The sequence below is a fragment of the Coregonus lavaretus genome, assembly GCF_964263955.1.
Source record: "Coregonus lavaretus genome assembly, chromosome: 9".
Classification (NCBI taxonomy): domain Eukaryota; kingdom Metazoa; phylum Chordata; class Actinopteri; order Salmoniformes; family Salmonidae; genus Coregonus; species Coregonus lavaretus.
Genome location: NC_139996.1, coordinates 41,125,735 through 41,147,200, shown reverse-complemented (window position 1 = coordinate 41,147,200; position 21,466 = coordinate 41,125,735). Strand labels below are relative to the sequence as shown.

The following is a 21,466-nucleotide window of genomic DNA, read 5'->3' as shown; positions in this document are numbered from 1 at the left end:
TCAAAAAGTTCTACACCTGCACCATTGAGAGCATCTTGACTGGCTGCATCACAGCGTTGGTATGGCAACTGCTTGGCATCCGATCGCAAGGCGCTACAGAGGGTAGTACTTACGGTCCAGTACATCACTGGGGCCGAGCTCCCTGCCATCCAGGACCTCTATACCAGGAGGTGTCAGAGGAAGGCCCTAAAAAATTGTCGAAGACTCCAACTACCCAAATCATTGACAGTTCTCTCTGCTACCGCACAGCAAGCGGTACCAATGCACCAAGTCTGGAACCAACAGGACCCTAAACAGCTTCTACCCGCAAGCCATAAGACTGCTAAATAGTTAGTTAAATAGTTTACCAAATAGCTACCCGGACTATCTGCATTGACCCCTTTTGCAGTAACTCTTTTGACTCATCAAATATGCTGCTGCTACTGTTTATTATCTATCCTGTTGCCTACTCACTTTACCCCCACCTATATGTACATATCTACCTAATTTACCTCGTACCCATGCACCCATACGTAAAAATGTATGCGCACATGACTGTAAGTCGCTTTGGATAAAAGCGTCTTCTAAATGGCATATTATTATTATTATTATATTACATTGACTCGGTACTGGTACCCTGTGTATATAGCCAAGTTATCATTCCTCATTGTGTATTTATTCCTTGTGTTATTTTTCTATATTTTTTCTATTTTTCTCTCTGCATTGTTGGGAAGTAAGCATTTCACTGTTAGTCTACACCCATTGTTTACAAAGCATGTGACAAAAACAATTTTATTTGATAACTAATTTGTTATATCAATCATATTGACAATGCTAAAATAACAAGTTCTCAATTTTAAATGCAACGTTCATCCAAATTACTCCTTCAATGTGTCATGGATATTTAGAAAATGACATGACCCTTTTTAGTTCCTCAAATGCTAATTTCAAGCTGGGCTAAGTAAACAAACCCAAGTCTGGGTGACTGACTTTCAGAGTCCATATTAGAATCCATTCAACAGTCAAATTAATAATCAACAACCAACAAGGAAACTAACAAGTACCAACAAATGAAGTGGTTCAAAGACGAGTAGGCTATTGGTTTTTATCTTACTTTTTTATCTGATCTTAAGTGGATTTGACTATTAACTATTAGAGAACACAGAATTTTTATGAAAAGACAACAACGCAAATGTGATTCACACCAATTTCTCTCCTCCACACAGAACTGCTAGCTTGACCCAAAATTGTACTTCCTGAACAGCATCCCCACACAATCTCTCCCTCTCCAAATCAACCATTATCACCAGCCACTCTGACTACACATGCACATCCCTGTTCCATCCAGCCATCCCATCCAGCTAGAAAAACACACTCACAAAAGAATGACACTCGTTTGTGTCCAAAAAAAAGAGGCCGAATGAGGCACTTCTTATTCAGCACAGGTCATTTGCATGGAGCTCCACTTCCCGATTTGTGGTCCTGTGTGGCTCAGTTGGTAGAGAATGGCGCTTGCACCGCCAGGGTTGTGGATTTGATTTCCGGGGCCACCCATATGTATGCATGCATGACTGTAAGTAGCTTTGGATAAAAGTGTCTGCTAAATGGCATATATTATTTACTGACTCTAGCGGCCAATGCTGCCAACACAGAGAGTATGGAGAGGGTTCAGAGAGTTGAGATTATCACTGTACTGGTACTCCATCAACATGTAAAGGCATCCATAACACTTGAGACGTAACTTATTGATATCAATAATCAGTGTTGGGTAATAGTGAACTACATGTTGTTCAACTAGTAATAAACTACATTTTGCAGTAGCTTGGTGGTAGTTCAACTAAATTCAAATCTTGGTAGTGTTTTCAGCAGTTAATTACTTTTTTTGCCATGGTACCTACTGGAACTCCTACACACTACTTTTTTTGCAAAAATAAAATATAATATGTGTGAAGTAGGCAACAATTTCCTTTCTTTTGTGGCATCAGATCTGCCTCATTCTCACTTGAAACATACATTTTGTGTTTAATAGGATAAATTACACATTATGTTAACATCTGACTACAGAGTGATCTGTTCTTGCGATTTGTATTCTATGACATTTCAAGATTTAGATATGATAATTTCTCACGAAGTAGTTTGGATGTAGTGAACTACTTTTTCAAAGTAACTTTAGTTAAGTAAACTATATGTTTCTTAAGGGTAGTTTATCTTCTTCCAGTGTGAAGTAATTGGTAGCTTGGTAGACTATATTTTTAGAGTAGCTACCCTAACACTATCAATAATAGTATCTCTTATCAAATTGCAATATATTGACTACTGCAGGCATACAGTCAGGAACCTGTGCAACAAAATGTGACTGAGTTAGTCCAATTAATCAGATGATAGAGTGAGAAGATGTGGCTTCACAGGCAGCTCTGACAATCCAAGCCAGACAACCCCAATTACCCAGAAAAGACAACATAAGAACTCCCTATGAAACTTTACAAAACCCCAAGACTCTCTCTTCCACTCGCTCTCCCACTCGCTGCCTGCATTTGACTGACTGACTCAGAGATGGGCTGCGAGAGATAATTTACTTTTGTTTTCGTGCGTACCATAATCAAGACAGACGAACCACAGATTATTATGAACATGTGGTGTGTACAAAATAATGTCAAAGTCAGCAAGCTGGTTGATTTATTTATTTATGATATTTAATGATTTATGCTTCCTTCGCAATGCCAATAGCCATATTAACGGTGGTTGGAACTTCTGAATAAGGGACATTTTTTATATAGACATTGGCGGCTTAAAACCTCTACATACAATGGCCAGACATATTAAGAATGTGTTCCATTGCAGGGAGTCAGAGCCCAAATAATAAGCCCTTTGGATATTTGGTGGAACAGTTGTCATGGGCAACTGAGATGAGCACTGACACGCAATATTATGTGAATCAACATGCACTTGGCCCAAACAATACATGGTCTTCTGCCATCAAAGTTTGCGATAACTCTCTGGAACTTGTAGAGAACTTAAACATGGCAAGGTAAACAATTGACTCCAGTTATGTTCATCAGCAACTTCAGGATTATAGCTTTCTAATAGCTAAATGTGCGTGTAGTTATGAGAAACTATCTGAGAGATAATTCGGATCCTTTTCACGCTTTTATCCCCTTGTTTGTGAGTTTATACTGTATCTTGAAATAGTAACAGGCTGCAGTGGTTTAATCATTATTAGAACACATATTAATTTGATAAACCTTCAGCTCTAGATGGCATTAAATAGTTAGCTTTAGTCAGCAGACTATCCAGTTTATTAAATTCCTATTGTATTGGAGTAGCATCTACATTGATACCATAATTGAAAACTATGAAAGTACTAGATTTACATCATTACTACAATAAAACAGCACCTTCACCTAAATGTAGTGTTTATTATTCACTGTGCACACTATGACAGATCTGTCTATCTTATGAAAACCAAGAAAATGAAACAAGAAAGAAACTGGCCTATCTGATAGGTAAACTTTGCATCGTCATGATCTCAAATCAGCAGAAAACATATCTTCTATTATCAACATATGAAGCTTAAGCATGAAAAATAGATGATGAGCATAATGATTGATTATGATAAAGTGCCAAAATGATGTGTTCTGATGTTTTATGTCACTGAAGCTCTACGTAACATGACACTTTTGTAACGCATAACCACAACCAATGAATACAGATGAGAATGAGATCACAGCTTTGTATGCAGTGAATTAATGAAGCCATTGGCTAAAGCCTTACATTTCCTCTCAAGACCAGCAGACTTCACTCACTTTGATTCTCAGTCTTGCTTTTCTTTGCAATACATTTCAAAACTCAGTCAAATTGGAGTTAATTTTATTTTAATTTGAGTCGTATCTGAATAGAAAATAATATCAGTGCAGCTCTCGACAACACATGCCGCAACATATCAATATCACGTTAAATGAATTGAGGAAGGATCTTTGCGGTTAAGAAAGGAGTGCTCTTGCTACTGTCTATGCTTGAAAATGCTAAATAACCCAGACAGGATGTAGGTCTACCATCTGGTTCATAAATGACTGCAAACAAAAGCTATGCTATAGCAAAATAGAACCAATGTGATTGATTATAATTGTGAAATACAATGTAATGTTGATTTTTTTTGTAGTCAACACACCAATCGCAATGAAACCATTTTAGAAAAAAGGGGGATTGATAGTGGGATGGGGACCATTTTCTAAAAGACACGCATAATCTTCAGTCAGAGTTTTCTAAAAAGTATTTTTTACACTTAGTACAAAAAATACATTTCTACCCGTTAGTGCTTTGTTTTAAGATACTATAACATAAATAAACCATTTATTTTCAGTGTTCAAACAGACAGCTCCAGTGTGACTGGAAAACGAACATACTCCACCGTGTTCCAGTTGGCAGCAGAGGGCTTACTATAGAGACTCAGCTTTCGGTGCGCCCCAAGGCACCACGCTAACACAGCGTTCTTCATGTCTACACAACTCCAAAAAGAAAACACCTCCAGTTTGGGGGCTCAAATATTCACCTCTGTTCTCTCCCTCTATGGAAAAACAAAAGAAAACTCCAAAGAGTTCTCACTAGAAGACTTTTAGCTGACTCTTTCCCAGAGTCTCATCCCTCAAGTTACTGTAATTTTCTACGACATCTCCAGTCTCTTTCTGTTCCATTTAAAAGCCATTCCGTGAAATAAAGAACTACAAATCCCAGAGTGCAATGCACAGTTCCCGTCCAGGCACCATTTGTTTCCTGTAGTCCCAACTTTTAGAGTCACTTTGAATGCATAACTACATGAGCACACATTATTTTTTCTCAGTCAGTCGAAGATCTGGGGTAGTATTATTACCTATTGATATTTAGCCTTTACTTTCTTAAAAAGCAAATTTAGATTCTGCTGTGCAAAACGATGCCATGAAGAGCTGATATGAAAAATTCCATTCCTTTTTTATTGTAAAATCTTTCATTGTTCCTGTTCCAAGACATGTCCATTTATCTTTCCTCTGGGGGTCTTCCTCCTCATCCAGCTAGTCCTGTCACGCCCCTCCCCATCATCGTACCGTACCGTAGGTCCGTTATGCCACACCCCTCTATTTGCAGGTAAACACCTCCGTCCTCTCGCTGCACGTGTTGCACTTGACAAAGCAGCACCACTGGAACTTACAGTTGCACTGCCACACTTTGGTGTACTGGTGCGTGTTGTAGCCCCGGCCGCAGCACATAAGGTCGCAGCCATCCGTGTGGGGCGAGGTGCGGTTACACAGCCTCCCCTGGGTGCCCACGCTCCCCGTGGCCGCATCCTCCTCGCAGTAGTTGGGTGACCTCTCGATGTAGACGAGGTCGGTCTCCATGGGCTTGCGGTAGCCCTGTGTCTTCTTCACCTTGAGGAAGGTGGGCTGGCGTAGTCGGCTAGCCCGGACCACCTCCACATGAACCGCCTCGTTGTACTTGTCCTTCAGGATGTAGCCGATCTCTCGGAACTTGGGCAGGGTCGTCCAGCAGGTCTTGGTGGTGCAGGAGCCTGACACGCCGTGACACTTACACTCCAACTTCATCCGCTCCTCTAGGACCTGCATGGACACACAGGAAGAGAGCGTTGTAAGAGGTTACATGGCGTTACATTACATGACATTACATTACATTGCATTCCTGGGACAGTCCCAGCGTTAAAATACAGGAATGACCTGACTTGGGTGGAAACAGAAACCAAGAGAAACCCTAAGGGTGAAGAGGTTCCTAGCTAGCTCTTCTACTAAATGAATAATGGAAAAACAGTCAACAGAAGGTCAGTGAGAAAAGATGGTCCTTGGGATAATATCATATTATGATCAGAGTCTATAATTAAAGACCAAGCTGTTCTCAAATGTTGTTGAACCACCGCACCTTTCTCAAAACTCCCAATTAATTATCTCTTGAGCCAACAAATAGATACTATTTTAGTGCATTTGGCAATAACTCCCAAACACAGTCGTCTAATGCAAGGTTAAAATGTGACACGATTCTGTCCAACAATCTTCCATGGGGCTTGGTGACATTGATGATGTTTATTTTTTAAAGTATGAGAAAATGTAATGATACTTATGAATCAAAATGCTTTAAAGTCTTCCTTGACATTTTAAAAAGGACATACTTGAAACCATCAAGTTTAAACATCTCTCCTTATAACAGTTCATTTAATATTATTTAAATAAAAGTGTGGGAACATACCAGACTGTTGCATGAGCGATAAGGACAACTGTTGTCTATGTTGTATTTGGAGGACTGTTTGGACGGCATGTTTCTATGGATGCTGGTATTTCTCTGATATAACGTCAGCTTCACAGGTCACACCAGTGCTTTCCTAGTTTGTTTTCTCTTCAATGTTACATATACATTCTTTAGAGAAAGACCAAGAGACATTCTGAGTGAAGAGGACATATTTATTTGAGTTCAATATTGGGTCTATTAATGAATAATCAAGAGTTTTCAGCAGATGGTTGGTGAATGCACTCTTTGTTTGGAGGAGTCCCTGTAAATGGAAACGGATGTCCACAATGACAGATCTGTGGAATTCCAAACACATTTGTTATGAAGTATTTGAGTTAATATTGTGTTATAGAATTGGGGAGTTTTGTTTGATCTAAATTCACACTTATTGTTTGTTCTGTGCGTTGTGCAACATCCACTTACGTCTGAGGGTCAAACATTCGCATCCTGGCTAAGCGTAGAGCAGGGGTGTCAAACAAATTTTGCCCCGGGGGCCGTATTCGGTCTTCAACGAGGTCTGGAGGGCCGCACTGAAAATGTGTTATATTTCCTCGCCGTCAAAATCTGCAAGAAATTGTCCTCTATCTATTGTTTTTTACATTTTCAATGCTCCCTGACTGTCTAGCTTTCATTTAGGGGATTATTAGCGACCTGGACACAAGTCAAGAAACTGTATGAATGTAGGTCCATTATCATTTCTACACAAATCTGAGTTGGTTTTAGTTATTTTTAAATATATTGAGTTTGTTTTACACAACCAATTTTCTTTTTCAAAACAATATATATATATATATATATATATATATATATATATATATATATATATATATATATATATATATTAAATATATTTCATTAACTCAAACCACCCGCGGCCCGGATTAGACCCCCTCACGGACCGTAGAGCGAGGAAAAATGCATTTACTGGTGATATTCTACCATGTAATTATCCCTACCTTCCTGAAGACCACATCAATAGCAGGGGGAAATAAATATTAATCTCATTTAACCATACACCATTACGCTTGAGTTAAATGTGGATCATTCGGCTATTTTATGGGTTACAGATATGTTGCGCAGACATCCTCGACAGTTGACCATTAACTGTTTGCATTTGGATCAGAGTGTACGCTGGGATCATGGTTTGGTTTATTAAGTAAAGAAACATGGTGTTTAAATGAAAAAGCTCAATGCATGAAATACTCGATGTCGCAATAAAACAGATCATCCAAACCAACACTTCAAGGACTCTTATCTTGAATCAAAACATGTTCAGATAGCAGACATATCTCTTAGAAACTGAATCGTTTCAAAATGCACTAGCCACGCCCTCACCAAGCTCATCTTCAGCTCCAACATGTGGCACACAGTGTAGTAGAGAACTCCTATTAAATGCCTAATCCTAGGGCATCTGGGAAATATTGTGTGGTGTCCACGGCAGTTTAGTGTCAGGACTGAGACAATCCTTGTTCTACAACAGGCTTCTACTAACCTACTGTAATACTGCATTCTACCACTACGGTACATGCTGTATTCACTAGAGAATAGAGTGGATAAAGTAATTGAGAAATAAGAGACTGTGGCTCTTGTATGGGACATGGAATACATTAACACTTCTGTAGTAGTCTTAACATGACTCTTTCAACCTAATTGGGCGCTTCTACTTGTAGGAACCAAGCACGTATTTATTGTATAAGATGTTCTGTTTTGTTGGCAGGGCATTTTTCCAGAGCAGTTTTTTTTTTTGTGGCACGACGCCTTGCCAGCAGTAGTCATTGTTTCTATCAGACACTTACACAATGTATGCTGAGTTATCGATTAATACATGCCGCCAGACTCTTACATTGACACTGTACGTGATTTGAAATCCCTCATTAGCAGATATTCGATTGAAAGAGTGGGGAGAAGGTAAAATACTTGAGGGTCAACCAACAATCTCGTCACACATGGTGATTCAGAATGAGGATTTCCAAAAATTTATGGCGGCACAAACCACAATTGTCTATGTGAAACAGACTGACTGAATGGTTGGAAACATTTACTTTACACTGTTTCCATCAAACCTCTTGTCTGCTACCAATTAGTCAGATATGACCAGATTTCCTCTAAAAATGTATTGTCAAACATACTGGATCCCAGTATACAGACAGACTAAATAATTCCATGGGTTTGTCTGTATTTATTTGGGATTTACAGAACTGGAGCCTACAGTGTTTGTGTCTGAATGTTCTAGATGCAGAGGGATCTTTGTAGTGGTAGAGTAGTAGACTCTCAACTTGTTGGACACCAGAGTATTTCGTTAAAAGGTCTAGGGCCATCATCAATCAAACCCCAAACACTGTGAAGAAAAGGGCATTATCCCTGTGCTGTGAAAATGCAGCCATTCAAACAAAAAAATATATTTTTGAGTTTCCCTCATCTCGTTAATCAACAGATTGCGCTTGAAAAAGTAATTTTCCCCCACAACTCCAGTTTCTACAGAGTGTGTTTGATTGAATCCCATCATCCATACCAAACCTCTACCAGGCCTAACTCAAACTCAGACAGGTCACCTGACTGCGATACCCTCATATCAGTCTGCCTGCGTTAACTCAGCCATTGTTGCTGAATGGGTGCAGTGAAATGGCAGTGCTGTGTTTTTGGTACGGCTGAGAGAACTGCAATAATATCCTGTTCCTGACTTTACACTTCATAATTCCATGAAAGGGCTGGATGAAGGGCCATGGCAGAACTCCATCTGGCAGCTGGCGGCCGGCCGCGCTCCGCTTCCCCAGCGAGCAGCGAGCACACGATAAAACCCTGAACTTATTAATTAGATCCATTTGTCACCATAATGCCAGAGAAAACCAGGCAGGCAGTCAGGCTCTCTGTCAGGCTCTCTCTCTCTCTCTCTCTCTCTCTCTCTCTCTCTCTCTCTCTCTCTCTCTCTCTCTCTCGCTCTCTCTCTCTCTCTCTCTCTCTCTCTATCTCTCTCTCTCTCTCTCTCTCTCTCTTTCTGTCATTCTCGCACTCTCTCACTCCTTCTTTCTACATCTCTCTCTCTCTTCATTTTTCTCTCTGTTGTTCACTCTGCCTCTCTCTCTCTCTCTCTCTCTCTCTCTCTCTCTCTCTCTCTCTCTCTCTCTCTCTCTCTCTCTCTCTCTCTCTCGCTACCCTCCCTCCCTCCCTCTGTTATGGTTCATGTTGTTCTGTGTTCTGGGATGACTAATAGCAAACAAACATGGCCCAGGAGAAGTGTGCCAGATCACTCGTAGAGAAAAATACACCCCATTATTGTAGAAAAAACAAACAGTAATTGAGCTGAAGCAAAACAAGCTGCTGAGAGGCTTACTGGGACTTGTCAATCAGCACGTCACCCAATCAGGGGTTCCCGCCACCACTCTGTAGCTTTCCACTCTTTCTCAGGCCTAGGGTGTTTACACATGGATGAATATGCACAGACACCAAACATGCACAAACGAACAAACGCACACACACACCAATCTAAAAAGATAAAGATGTATTTATTCTATATAGTGTTTACCTTTCTCCCTGCCTCATTGTTGTGGAGGTTCATCAGCCGTCGCGTGGTCTTCTTGATCTCGCGGGCGTCCACGAACCTCCTGGAGAACTCCACGCCATACTTGATGTCCGCCGAGCAGCCTCCCCACTTCCAGCCCTCCTCCTGATTATAGTAACCCTGCTTCTCCCGGTCGCAGCCACACTGGCTAAGGTTGCCCTGGCTACACGCCGCTGTGATGGCGTGGGCTACGCCGGCGGCCGTGATAGCGTACGTGAACGCAGCTTCCCGGCTACCTGAGAAGAGGAGACGGGAGAGAGAGTAAGGTCGTTAAATAATTGTAGAATTACAACGATGACAAGTGAACACTATAGAAGCTGGTGTGACCTATGACTTCGTTGCTCACGCTTTATTCTATTTCCACTTGATGATCTAGATACGGAAGTCAGGCATAACCCCGCAGGCAAGACCTCCCCTGCGTCCCTCCTTCCTTCCTTTCCCTCCTGCACCTTAGTAACATGGTCACAGCGCAGACCACAAGTCCTTAAGCACAGCCTCCAAGTATGCAGTGCTGTGATTCCAGGCAGAGTGGGGAGAGGAGAGTACTGTAGCTAGGTGCTGTCCAAAGTGCTGAATTCCTCTCCTCGAGCACCTTGTACTGCTGCCCACATTACTACAGCTGTGGTCTGCAGGTCTGCCTGGCTGCTTAGTGCACTAACTTTCCTTTTCCTGGCTATCTCTCTCTCTCCTCTCTCTCTCTAGTAGCCTGGCAGCGAAGGTTTCTCTCTCTGGTGTTCTCTCTCTCTCTATGGTACAGTTTGCAGTGGTTAGGACTTCAGTATTACTGGTAAAGGCCAAGGCCATGTACGCACAAGGTCAGAGGACAAAAGTGATACCGTGTGACATATGTAGTATTTCCTCCAATGAGATTTATTGTTCAGGGCCGTCAATACAAATGTCTTGTTCTACCATCCCTTTTCAAGTATGCATCCACTAGTTCTGTCCCATGGTCAGTAGGCAATAGTCAGTCTTTAACAGGCTGCTGTGCTCTAAAAGGGGCCGTGGGCGCTGTGCTGTCACTGTGAGTGACCCAGGTGTCCCCTGAGCCGTCCTTAATGTGAGAGAGAGTAGAGAGGCTCTGAGCTTCAAAGAGAGAGGGAGAACAAACGCTACTGGTGACTAACCAGTGGGTTTTAGTGGGCCTGTAAGCATTTATGAGGGGGAGTGAGGGATCTTTTTTTTTACATGGCTGTTCTTGTTCTTTTACATAACATACTTTGCCTGTAACATCACAACAAGCATGCTTTAGAACTCATGGTTGTGTTTCTTCTTACTAAAATGTTTGTTCCATCTCATGTAACGAATATTAATCAAGTATTTCAGATATGAAGGAGATTTTATGATCGGACCGACATACTTTCTGCTGTCTGGTCCATACGGCCTACTGTACCAGGCTACCAGCATGAGGGAAGGGGAAAGGATCTTGACATTCAGCAACGTGTGACCACTGCATATTGCAATATATTTAGCCAAATTACAGAAAAAACATGACATACCTCAAACGTGAAAAGTGAGATGTTATTTGCCTAAGCCAATTTAGAAACTTACTAGACTTAAAATCACTGCTTAATTTACCTTATTTTACAGCCCCAACCACTGTGGTCGCAGCCAGTGGAGGCTTCTAGTCCGTGCTGGACCTAGCCCCGTCCATGACTGCTGCTATTGCTAATGCCCTGGCCTGCCTGCCGTATGTACTGTATGAGGAATGACTCACAACCACCAGCCTTACTGGTTACCAACAGAGATGTGACCTGCCAGCTTGTGGTTACTTACAGCTCAGATTGACTTTGAAATTGGACGTCTGTGCTTGTCCTGAGGACGTCGGGAAATGCATTCAAGAACGGCCTCTAGGGGCAACAGTGAGCACTATTTCCATCAAGTAGGTTTGGGTTTGAAGGGTTACTTCGGGATTTTGGCAATGAGACCCTTTATCTATTTATAATAATATAATAATATGCCATTTAGCAGATGCTTTTATCCAAAGCGACTTACAGTCATGCGTGCATACATTTTTGTGTATGGGTGGTCCCGGGGATCGAACCCACTACCTTGGCGTTACAAGCGCCGTGCTCTACCAGCTGAGCTACAGAGGACCTATTTCCCCAGAGCCAGATGGGGAAATAGATTCCACAAACTTGTTTATCTATTTTGTTGTGCTGTTACATTTGTATTGATGTTTCGGTTTAACTATTCGGAATGAATGCCTAAACCTAATGTTTTAACCCTATCCAAAAACGTTAACCCTTAACCTAACTATTCGGAATGAATGCCTAAACCTAATGTTTTAACCCTATCCAAAAATGTTAACCCTTCACCTAACTATTCGGAATGAATGCCTAAACCTAATGTTTTAACCCTATCCAAAACGTTAACCCTTAACCTAACTATTCGGAATGAATGCCTAAACCTAATGTTTTAACCCTATCCAAAAACGTTAACCCTTAACCTAACTATTCAGAATGACGTGGAGCAGGACGAGCAATCCAGGGTGTAAAAAAAAAAAACTTTAAAATCTGACGTTTGGCGCAACATCAAAATTTGACATTTGGAGAAACATCAGAATCTGAATTCAAATTGGTAAAACCGTGTGATCTTGTTGCTGAGCTATCCCCACCTCACACACGCACACAGTCACACACAGTGACACACACACAGAATCGCACACACAACGTCACATTCACACAGACACACACAAAGACACACATACTCAAAATACACACACACACACCGAACACACACATGGCGGGGCAGTGTAATGGTAAAAACAGAATGGATACTGGAGTTTCCAGGGTAGGAAGGGTGGTTCCCTGTGCCATAGATGCAGGCCTGTTTCTGGGCCCATTCTGCCTGCACTAACACTGCTCATTGGGGAAATTATGATGATCAGGTGGGCTGGTATTGGTTGACACCTGCTGTTGGGTCTGGAACCAGGGCTGTAACTAGGGTTTGAGTTTTAGTGAGGTTCCAGGATTGTTTTGAAAGTTGAAGCTCATTTACTGCATTTCTGTACAATAAAACAACTTTAAAATACTATTTGGAAAACAGCAAAAACAAGCAAAATTGACCCCAGCCATTATCACCTTGGCTGCTGTAGGTTTATTCACCTCAGTCGATTTACAAACACATAGCCTATTAGCTATGCAATTGTAATGTTATACCCCTGAAAGAGGGGAAATATGAGAAATGATTCACACTGATATGTAGTATCAGTGACTGTTCAGTCAGTTGTACTGATGAATTGCATAAAATCATCAAATCTTTACATAGATATCTCTTTTCTCAAATTGCATAGCATTCACATTTGTATTCCTAGGCATTACTAATCAAGCTCCGTACAAACAGACATCAATGGAGCACACAGATTATCGTATTATCACTTTAACATTAATTATTACAATATTACTTACGATTCTGTATTAATATCAGTGATGTAGTGGTAAAAAAAAAGATGGGCAATGGATGAACTATAAACTCAAATCAAATCAAATGTAATTTGCCACATGGTCCGAATACAACAGGTGTAGACCTTACAGTGAAATGCTTACTTACAAGCCCTTAACCAACAATGCAGTTTTAAGAAAATAAAAAAAAGTGTTAAGTAAAAAATAGATAATTAAAAATAAAAATAAAGAATAATTAAAGAGCAGCAGTAAAATAAAATAACAGTAGGGAGGCTATATACAGGGGGTACCGGTACAGAGTCAATGTGCGGGGGTACTGGTTAGTTGAGGTAATTGAGGTAATATGTACATGTGGGTAGAGTTAAAGTTACTATGCATAGATAATAAACAGAGTAGCAGCAGTGTAAAAGAGGGGGGGGGGGAATGCAAATAGTCTGGGTAGCCATGATTAGCTGTTCAGAAGTCTTATGGCTTGGGGGTAGAAGCTGTTAAGAAGCCTTTTGGATCTAAACTTGGCGCTCTGGTACCGCTTGCCGTGTGATAGCAGAGAGAACAGTCTATGACTAGGGAATCTTTGACAATTTTTAGGGCCTTCCTCTGTCACCGCCTGGTATAGAGGTCCTGGATGGCAGGTAGCTTGGCCTCGGTGATGTACTGGGCCGTACGCACTACCCTCTGTAGTACCTTGCGGTCGGAGGCCGAGCAGTTGCCATACTAGGTGGTGATGCAACCAGTCAGGATGCTCTCGATGGTGCATCTGTATAACTTTTTGAGGATCTGAGGACCCATGCCAAATCTTTTCAGTCTCCTGAGGGGGAATAGGCTTTGTCATGCCCTCTTCTCGACTGTCTTGGTGTGTTTGGATCATGATAGTTTGTTGGTGACGTGGACACCAAGGAACTTGAAGCTCTCAACCTGTTCCGCTACAGCCCCGTCGATGAGAATGGGGGCGTGCTCAGTCCTCTTTTTTTCCTGTAGTCCACAATCATCTCCTTTGTCTTGATCACGTTGAGGGAGAGGTTGTTATCCTGGCACCACACGGCCAAGTCTCTGACCTCCTCCCTATAGGCTGTTTCATCGTTGTCGGTGATCAGGCCTACCACTGTTGTGTCGTCGGCAAACTTAATGATGGTGTCGGAGTCGTGCCTGGCCATGCAGTCATGGGTGAACAGAGAGTACAGGAGGGGACTGAGCACGCACCCCTGAGGGGCCCCCGTGTTGAGGATCAGTGTGGCAGATGTGCTGTTACCTACCCTTACCATCTGGGGGTGGCCCGTCAGGAAGTCCGGGATCCAGTTGCAGAGGGAGTTGTTTAGTCCTAGGGTCCTTAGCTTAGTGATGAGCTTTGAGGGCACTATGTTGAACGCTGAGCTGTAGTCAATGAATAGCATTCTCACGTAGGTGTTCCTCTTGTCCAGGTGGGAAAGGGCAGTGTGGAGTGCAATAGAGATTTCATCATCTGTAGATCTGTTGGGGCGGTATGCAAATTGGAGTGGGTCTAGGGTTTCTGGGATAATGGTGTTGCTGTGAGCCATGACCAGCCTTTCAACCACCGATATAAAGCTATGACTATTTTAGAACTATATTGTTTGCATTTTGATTGCATTTTAATGGAGGCCTAGGCCATGTCGAGATGTTCATATTGAAACATATATTATTTTTTAAAGTTCCTAACTTGTTTGATAAGATTAGTACAAAATTGCTTTTAGTCCAGCATCTCGCAAACACACTGTCAGCAGCGTCTCTAGTTGCTTTACTTGAGTCCGGAGATGACTAGGGTAGTTGGGGTAGTTCGTTTCACGTCTCACTCATTCGCAAAGAGCCAGGTGCAATCAGAAGTCAGTCAGATCATCAGTATAAGTGTTCTGAGCTTTGATCAACGCTGGGAGCAATATTTAGATGTGTACAAAATAAAAAAATATATAATTTTTTTTACTTGAGGTCCAGACCTCGGTGTCCTCATACGTAGTTATGGCCATGTCTGGAACTGCCAGCCAATGCTAAGAGGGCTTAGCCTAGTAACGAGAGAAAATGGTAGGAAAGCAGCACCCACTTTATTCTGCTGCAGTGATCCTATGCACATTCGGGAGTTCCTTTCGTGGGAATCTGCATTATCCATCACACAATGATGTCAACATAATGCTTGCATGTCTTTACTAATATTGTAATTCATACAACTGGTAATCTTGAATCAGACTTTACGAATATGCAAGGAATGTTTGCAGAACCAAGAACCTAGGGAGTTGCTTGATGCTTGGACTAGCTAGCAGAGGAACATGTGTTGATATTGATTCCATGGAGGAGATGTTTGATGTTTGATGCTGCAACTGTGAGATTTCTGATGCTCCATTTCTGTGTTTAAGTCTCTGAGTATCAGTGAGTGTAAGGTTTGATGGAGTAGTGTTGGTGACAAAGTTTCATCATTGATCCGTGAGGTGATTTATTTTGTATTGATAAGACATATGTTCAATGCTGTGTTGGTGTGTTGGGCGTGATGCTTCAATACATGTACAGTATGAATGGGAGTTGTGTACTGTATGCCCTTGGGGAGCCCCTGCTTGATGAACAGGAATGTGGTTTGTGAAAGAGAAAAAGAAAAAGTCAAAAGAGGCAGCAGGCCCCAGAGTCCTGACAGGATTCCAGGAAGAACCACCCTGGGATAGCCTTCTATGCTGCCAGTGGAAAATTGGACTGACCAGAAAAACCTCACTGAACTTGGAACGGTCTGGGGAGAAGAATAGGGGAATATTAAACCAGATGTCTAATGGAGTTTAGTGGCAAGTGTCTGTGACAGTGTCCAAGATGGAAACTAAGGAAGGGAAGGAAGGCACAAGCTCTTCCCTGAGAGCAGGTACCAGTCAACATCCCGGGGCCATACAGGATGGCTCGCTACACCCTGTATGGAGGAATACACCTTGTATGGAGTGGGTGTGAGAGTGTGGCCTTCGCATAAGCTGACCACTGCCTGGCCTCTGCGTGTTTGTCATGTTTTGCCGTCCCAAATGGACCCAAACATTTCTGGATGTGGTGGCCGGACGCTTTTATGTCAATCTGTGTTTAAAACGGAGGCGAGTGCACCACTAAACACATTTCACATGACACAGCAATGGAGTTTTACAGTCTGAGAGACTACAGACAGTGCTAGGCTACACTAGCAAAACTCTCCTGGGGACCTCTGTCCTCAGCATCCCCGCCACGCCAGGCCTTTTTGATGTTGTTGACAAGGGAGGAAAATAGGACACAAAGGGACACAGAAAGGACACATTGGGGACAGTCGCCGTAGAAACCACAGCTGGTTCACAAGTACTGAGGTTACTGCCAGCCCCTGGCCTGGCCATCTGGTGAGCTCCTGGCCTGGACACTGTGCTGCCTGGAAACACTACAACTAACCATCCCTCTGCTATGGACTGGCAGTATGCTTCCTCTGTAGAGCCTGTGTTTGTTTGGAGCTGTGTACGTGATGGGGGACAGAGGATCAGACCAAGGGGCCAGGGTTCCGGTCTAGAAGCATGGTTTCGACTGCTCCTTCAGTCTTGCTTCGGTACTGCAGTTTAACTGACGTCCGGCCCAGAAATATTTACCATAGACGGACACATAGAGAAGTCAGATTGGAAAATTCCTAATAAGACACTTTAGTCATCACCTTTGTGCACAAAACATCCATTGAATTATTCAAATAATTGTCGCTGAGGCTGATAATTTTTTTTCATCACTCACAGCCGAATATATTAACATTTTATATTCATCCAATGTCTGCCATGTTTTTGGATGACGTGATGATGTCGTCGTGCTGCTCCCTAGCTGCGGTCCAATCGCGTAATTGTTACCCCCTCAGCCCTCGCGCTAGCCACTTTCCCTCGAAACTGGATGCAGTTTGATTGACATCTTATGTGGCGGTCCAATTCACAAAAGTTGCCCCCTCGGCCCTCGATTTAGCTTGAGGGCGAGAGTGAACAACTTGAATCACTTCTGGGGTTGATATGACCATCTATTCAATGCAAACTGTAGTCACGTGTCAAACTCCAGTGGCCGCAAAGTGTCAAATTTAATCAACACACTGCATTTTTCGACATGTGAGACAAAATGACGACGCTAGCTTATTAGCTAGCTAAAAAATATATATAGATGACATTAATTTTAGCGGTGGCAAATGGGAATATGATGCACAACGTGGCTCAGACTCATAGTGAGGAGCCTATAAAACGTAGTTAGCTTGCTAGGTACATCAATAGCTTTAGGTTGGTTGTTTTTAGGCTCAAATTCAAGATTTCCACAGATCATCACTCTCCCTCGCTTGGGCAAGGGACATTTAAGGTACACTCGGATGTGACGATGGCAAACATCATTCAAGGGATGAGGGTTGAGGTCCGAGGGCTGTCTACTTCGCCTTTGAACCACAGCCCCTGTGTGCACTGAGTGCTAGGGCATATGTGAAGTTGGGCTGTGTAAACCGGATGCAACCTGGATATAGATTGTCCATGAATCGGCGTAAGCGAACGTGAGTAGATTACATTGAAAACAACGGTCGGACATCTTGGACGCAGTCTCCAGTTCTTTATACCTCAGTGGATCAGACAGAGAGCTGTTCCAGTGAGTCACAGAGCACATGGATGACTTAATCACTGCTCTGGGGCACAGGGTGAAAGAGCTGGGGAGAGGGGAGTGTGTCCCGGATGGAATCAGGGTGGGAACCCAGCCAAAGCAGAGGCACACGCACACATATACACACAGATACAGATACATCGATACACCCATGCACGCACGCATGCACACGCACACACACACACACACGCACACTGAGCTCAGCAGGGCAGACCAGTGGCCTCTACACACAAGCCCAGCGCATGTAAAAGAGAGGGGGAAAGTCTTGGCTGCTGGAGAGGAAGGCCCCTGTCTCTGACATGCACTCAGAGAGGAGGAGGAGGTGGAGGAGAAGAGAGGAAGGAGGAGAGAGGAGAAGGAGGAGAGAGGAAGAGTGTGTTGCTTATAGCACGGAAGCATTACAGCTGAGGAAGACAGTTCTATAGTTCTAGTTTGAAGTCCATTAAGCACAGACTGAGAGCCCATAAAGTACAGCACAGATGTAATCATTGATTTGGAACAAAGAAAAAAGTGGCACCTGCTGGTAGCCACAAGGTGCTGCAGTTAGGCAGTGTGGTTTGTGTTTGCTTGTTTTTGTGTGCTTGTGTTTGCAATTCAACTGCAACCACACAGGCATGAAAAGGCATTGCAGTTTCAGAGAGTCAGAGTGCCACTAGGAAAAGGGTTGCGCATTATCCCCCAAAAATGTAAGGCAACTAAATACTAATACTAAATCAGTGTTTCTAATGATAACCGAAGAAGTTTATGCCATACATGTATGTACTCCACACTGTACATCCCAAAACAACAACACACACAGTGAAGTCAGGCAAAAAAAGCCTGCACCCAGTGAGTTTGCAGTGCCCTAGTGCTGTTACTTACCCTCTCTCCAGGGCCCCATTAGAGGAAAACCCTTGCTTTGTATACCAACCGAATTCTCTTTCTTTCTTTCTTTCTCTCTCTCTTTCTCTATCTCTCTCTCCCCGAGCTGACTAATGCACTCTGTACTACTGTTTTCCGTTCCGCTTTATGTACCGTTGCTATGAACATATGCTGTGAGCAAATTATAGACAAAGTTGTGGTCCGTGAGGTTTGCAGCTAGAGGAATTAGTGCAGCCATGTTCCTGTACAATAAAATAATATTGTTTTACCAGAACTCCATACTGGACACACTCACATTGTACAGCGCGTGTATACTGTAATGCTGTGGAAGTCACACACTTGGGCAAGCAGAATAAGTCTTAAGTTCTGGTCCATAGGATGATGATGAGGAGAGAAAGAGTTAAGTGTTAGTTAGAACTGAAAAACAATATGAGGGCATTTGGGCGTAATGGTTTTAAATGCTGGGAAGCCAAGCAATCTGCCTGTAGGACATGGACATACAATGCCTTGCAAAAGTATTCAGCCCCCTTGGTGTTTTTCCTATTTTCTTGCATTACAACCTGTAATTTAAATTGATTTTTATTTGGATTTCATGTAACAGACATACACAAAATAGTCCAAATTGGTGAAGAGAAAAATGTTTTAAAAACATAAATCACGGAAAAGTGGTGCGTGCATATGTATTCACCCCCTTTGCTATGAAGCCCCTAAATAAGATCTGGTGCAACCAATTACCTTCAGAAGTCACATAATTAGTTAAATAATGTCCACCTGTGTGCAATCTAAGTGTCACATGATCTGTCACATGATCTCAGTATATATACACCTGTTCTGAAAGGCCCCAGAGTCTGCAACACAACTAAGCAAGGGGAACCACTAAGCAAGCGGCACCATGAAGACCAAGGAACTCTCCAATCAGGTCAGGGATAAAGTTGTGGAGAAGTACAGATCAGGGTTGGGTTATAAAACAATATCCGAAACTTTGAACATCCCACGGAGCACCATTAAATCCTTTATAGAAAAATGGAAAGAATATGGCACCACAACAAACCTGCCAAGAGAGGGCCGCCCACCAAAACTCACGGACCAGGCAAGGAGTGCATTAATCAGAGAGGCAACAAGGAGACCAAAGATAACCCTGAAGGAGCTGCAAAGCTCCACAGCGGAGATTGGAGTATCTGTCCATAGGACCACTTTAAGCCATACACTCAACAGAGCTGGGTTTTTTCGGAAGAGTGGCCAGAAAAAAGCCATTGCTTTAAAAAAAAAAATTGCAAACACGTTTGGTGTTCGCCAAAAGCCATGTGGGAGACTCCCCAAACATATGGAAGAAGGTACTCAAATGAGACTAAAATTGAGCTTTTTGGCCATCAAGGAAAACGCTATGTCTGGCGCAAACCCAACACCTCTCATCACCCCGAGAACACCATCCCATGGTGGTGGCAGCATCATGCTGTGGGGATGTTTTTCATTGGCAGGGACTGGGAAACTGGTCAGAATTGAAGGAATGATGGATGGCGCTAAATACAGGGAAATTCTTGAGGGAAACCTGTTTCAGTCTTCCAGAGATTTGAGACTGGGACGGAGGTTCACATTCCAGCAGGACAATGACCCTAAGCATACTGCTAAAGCAACACTCAAGTGGTTTAAGGGGAAGCATTTAAATGTCTTGGAATGGCCTAGTCAAAGCCCAGACCTCAATCCAATTGAGAATCTGTGGTATGACTTAAAGATTGCTGTACACCAGCGGAACCCATCCAACTTGAAGGAGCTGGAGCAGTTTTTCCTTGAAGAATGGCAAAATTCCCAGTGGCTAGATGTGCCAAGCTTATAGAGACATACCCCAAGAGACTTGCAGCTGTAATTGCTGCAAAAGGTGGCTCTACAAAGTATTCACTTTGGGGGGGTGAATAGTTATGCACGCTCAAGTTTTCTGTTTTTTTGTCTCATTTCTTGTTTGTTTTACATACAAAATATATTTTGCATCTTTAAATGATACAAACCCCCAAAACATCAATTTTAATTTCATGTTGTAAGGCAACAAAATAGGAATAATGCCAAGGGGGATGAATACTTTCGCAAGCCATGGGGACCAGACACAACTGGTTCCCCGACGTAGGAGGTGAGGCCTGCCTAGGCAACAAAGGCATTATGGAAACACTGCCCAGTGTCTAAAGCAGAAGAGATCTGACCTACAGTTTGAACACTGTTCATGTGCCCACACTTCTCCCATATATCTTCCCCGAGGTGAAGATAACGATTCTGACACAATGATGACTGTCAAAAACTTGCCAAAATCCATCTAACTCCATTAATGGAAAATCCTGTAATGAGTCAGGACAGTTCAAGACCTCATCTAATTGAGCAACTCAGAAAGAAGTTCATTTGAGGTCATTGTTAGAGGTTCTAGTCAATTTGAATTATTGACATCTTGTTTGAGTGTCAACTGTCAAGTAGTACGCTGCCTATATATTCAACAGTAGTACTCTGCCTAGATATCCAATGTACTGGTTGAACTGTAACTCAACCACTCACTTGAGTCTCAGTGCATTAACAACATGCAAAGCCTCCTATTTTCATATTGTCATCTCGATAAGGGGTTAAAGCCTCTTGAACATTTTCCACCTCCAAACCTCTCTGTATCTGTCTCTCAATCAACTCTCTTTAATGTTCAATAGTGCTGTGATTGTTGGCACATGTAAATGTGCTCTGCCTCCCTGCGTGTAGTGAATACAGTTAGCGCTGGGATTGTGTGGAACAAAGCGCGCTTTGAGATTACAGCTGATCCTCTCACATCCTG

At 42.6% G+C, this 21,466-nt stretch overlaps 1 protein-coding gene across 1 annotated transcript in view; it reads right to left on the bottom strand.

The window, feature by feature from the left end:
* Nucleotides 1–3,249: 3,249 nt before the first annotated feature.
* The window catches only part of LOC311134604 (protein Wnt-7b), a 36,091-nt gene continuing 17,874 nt past the window's right edge, over nucleotides 3,250–21,466 (bottom strand). The window contains exons 3-4 of the mRNA XM_084168339.1: nucleotides 9,767–10,038; nucleotides 3,250–5,567 (exon numbers count right to left, since the gene is read on the bottom strand). Coding sequence (XP_084024465.1) covers nucleotides 5,088–5,567; nucleotides 9,767–10,038 — 752 coding nt within the window. The 3' untranslated portion in view covers nucleotides 3,250–5,087. The remainder of the gene's footprint in view (nucleotides 5,568–9,766; nucleotides 10,039–21,466) is intronic.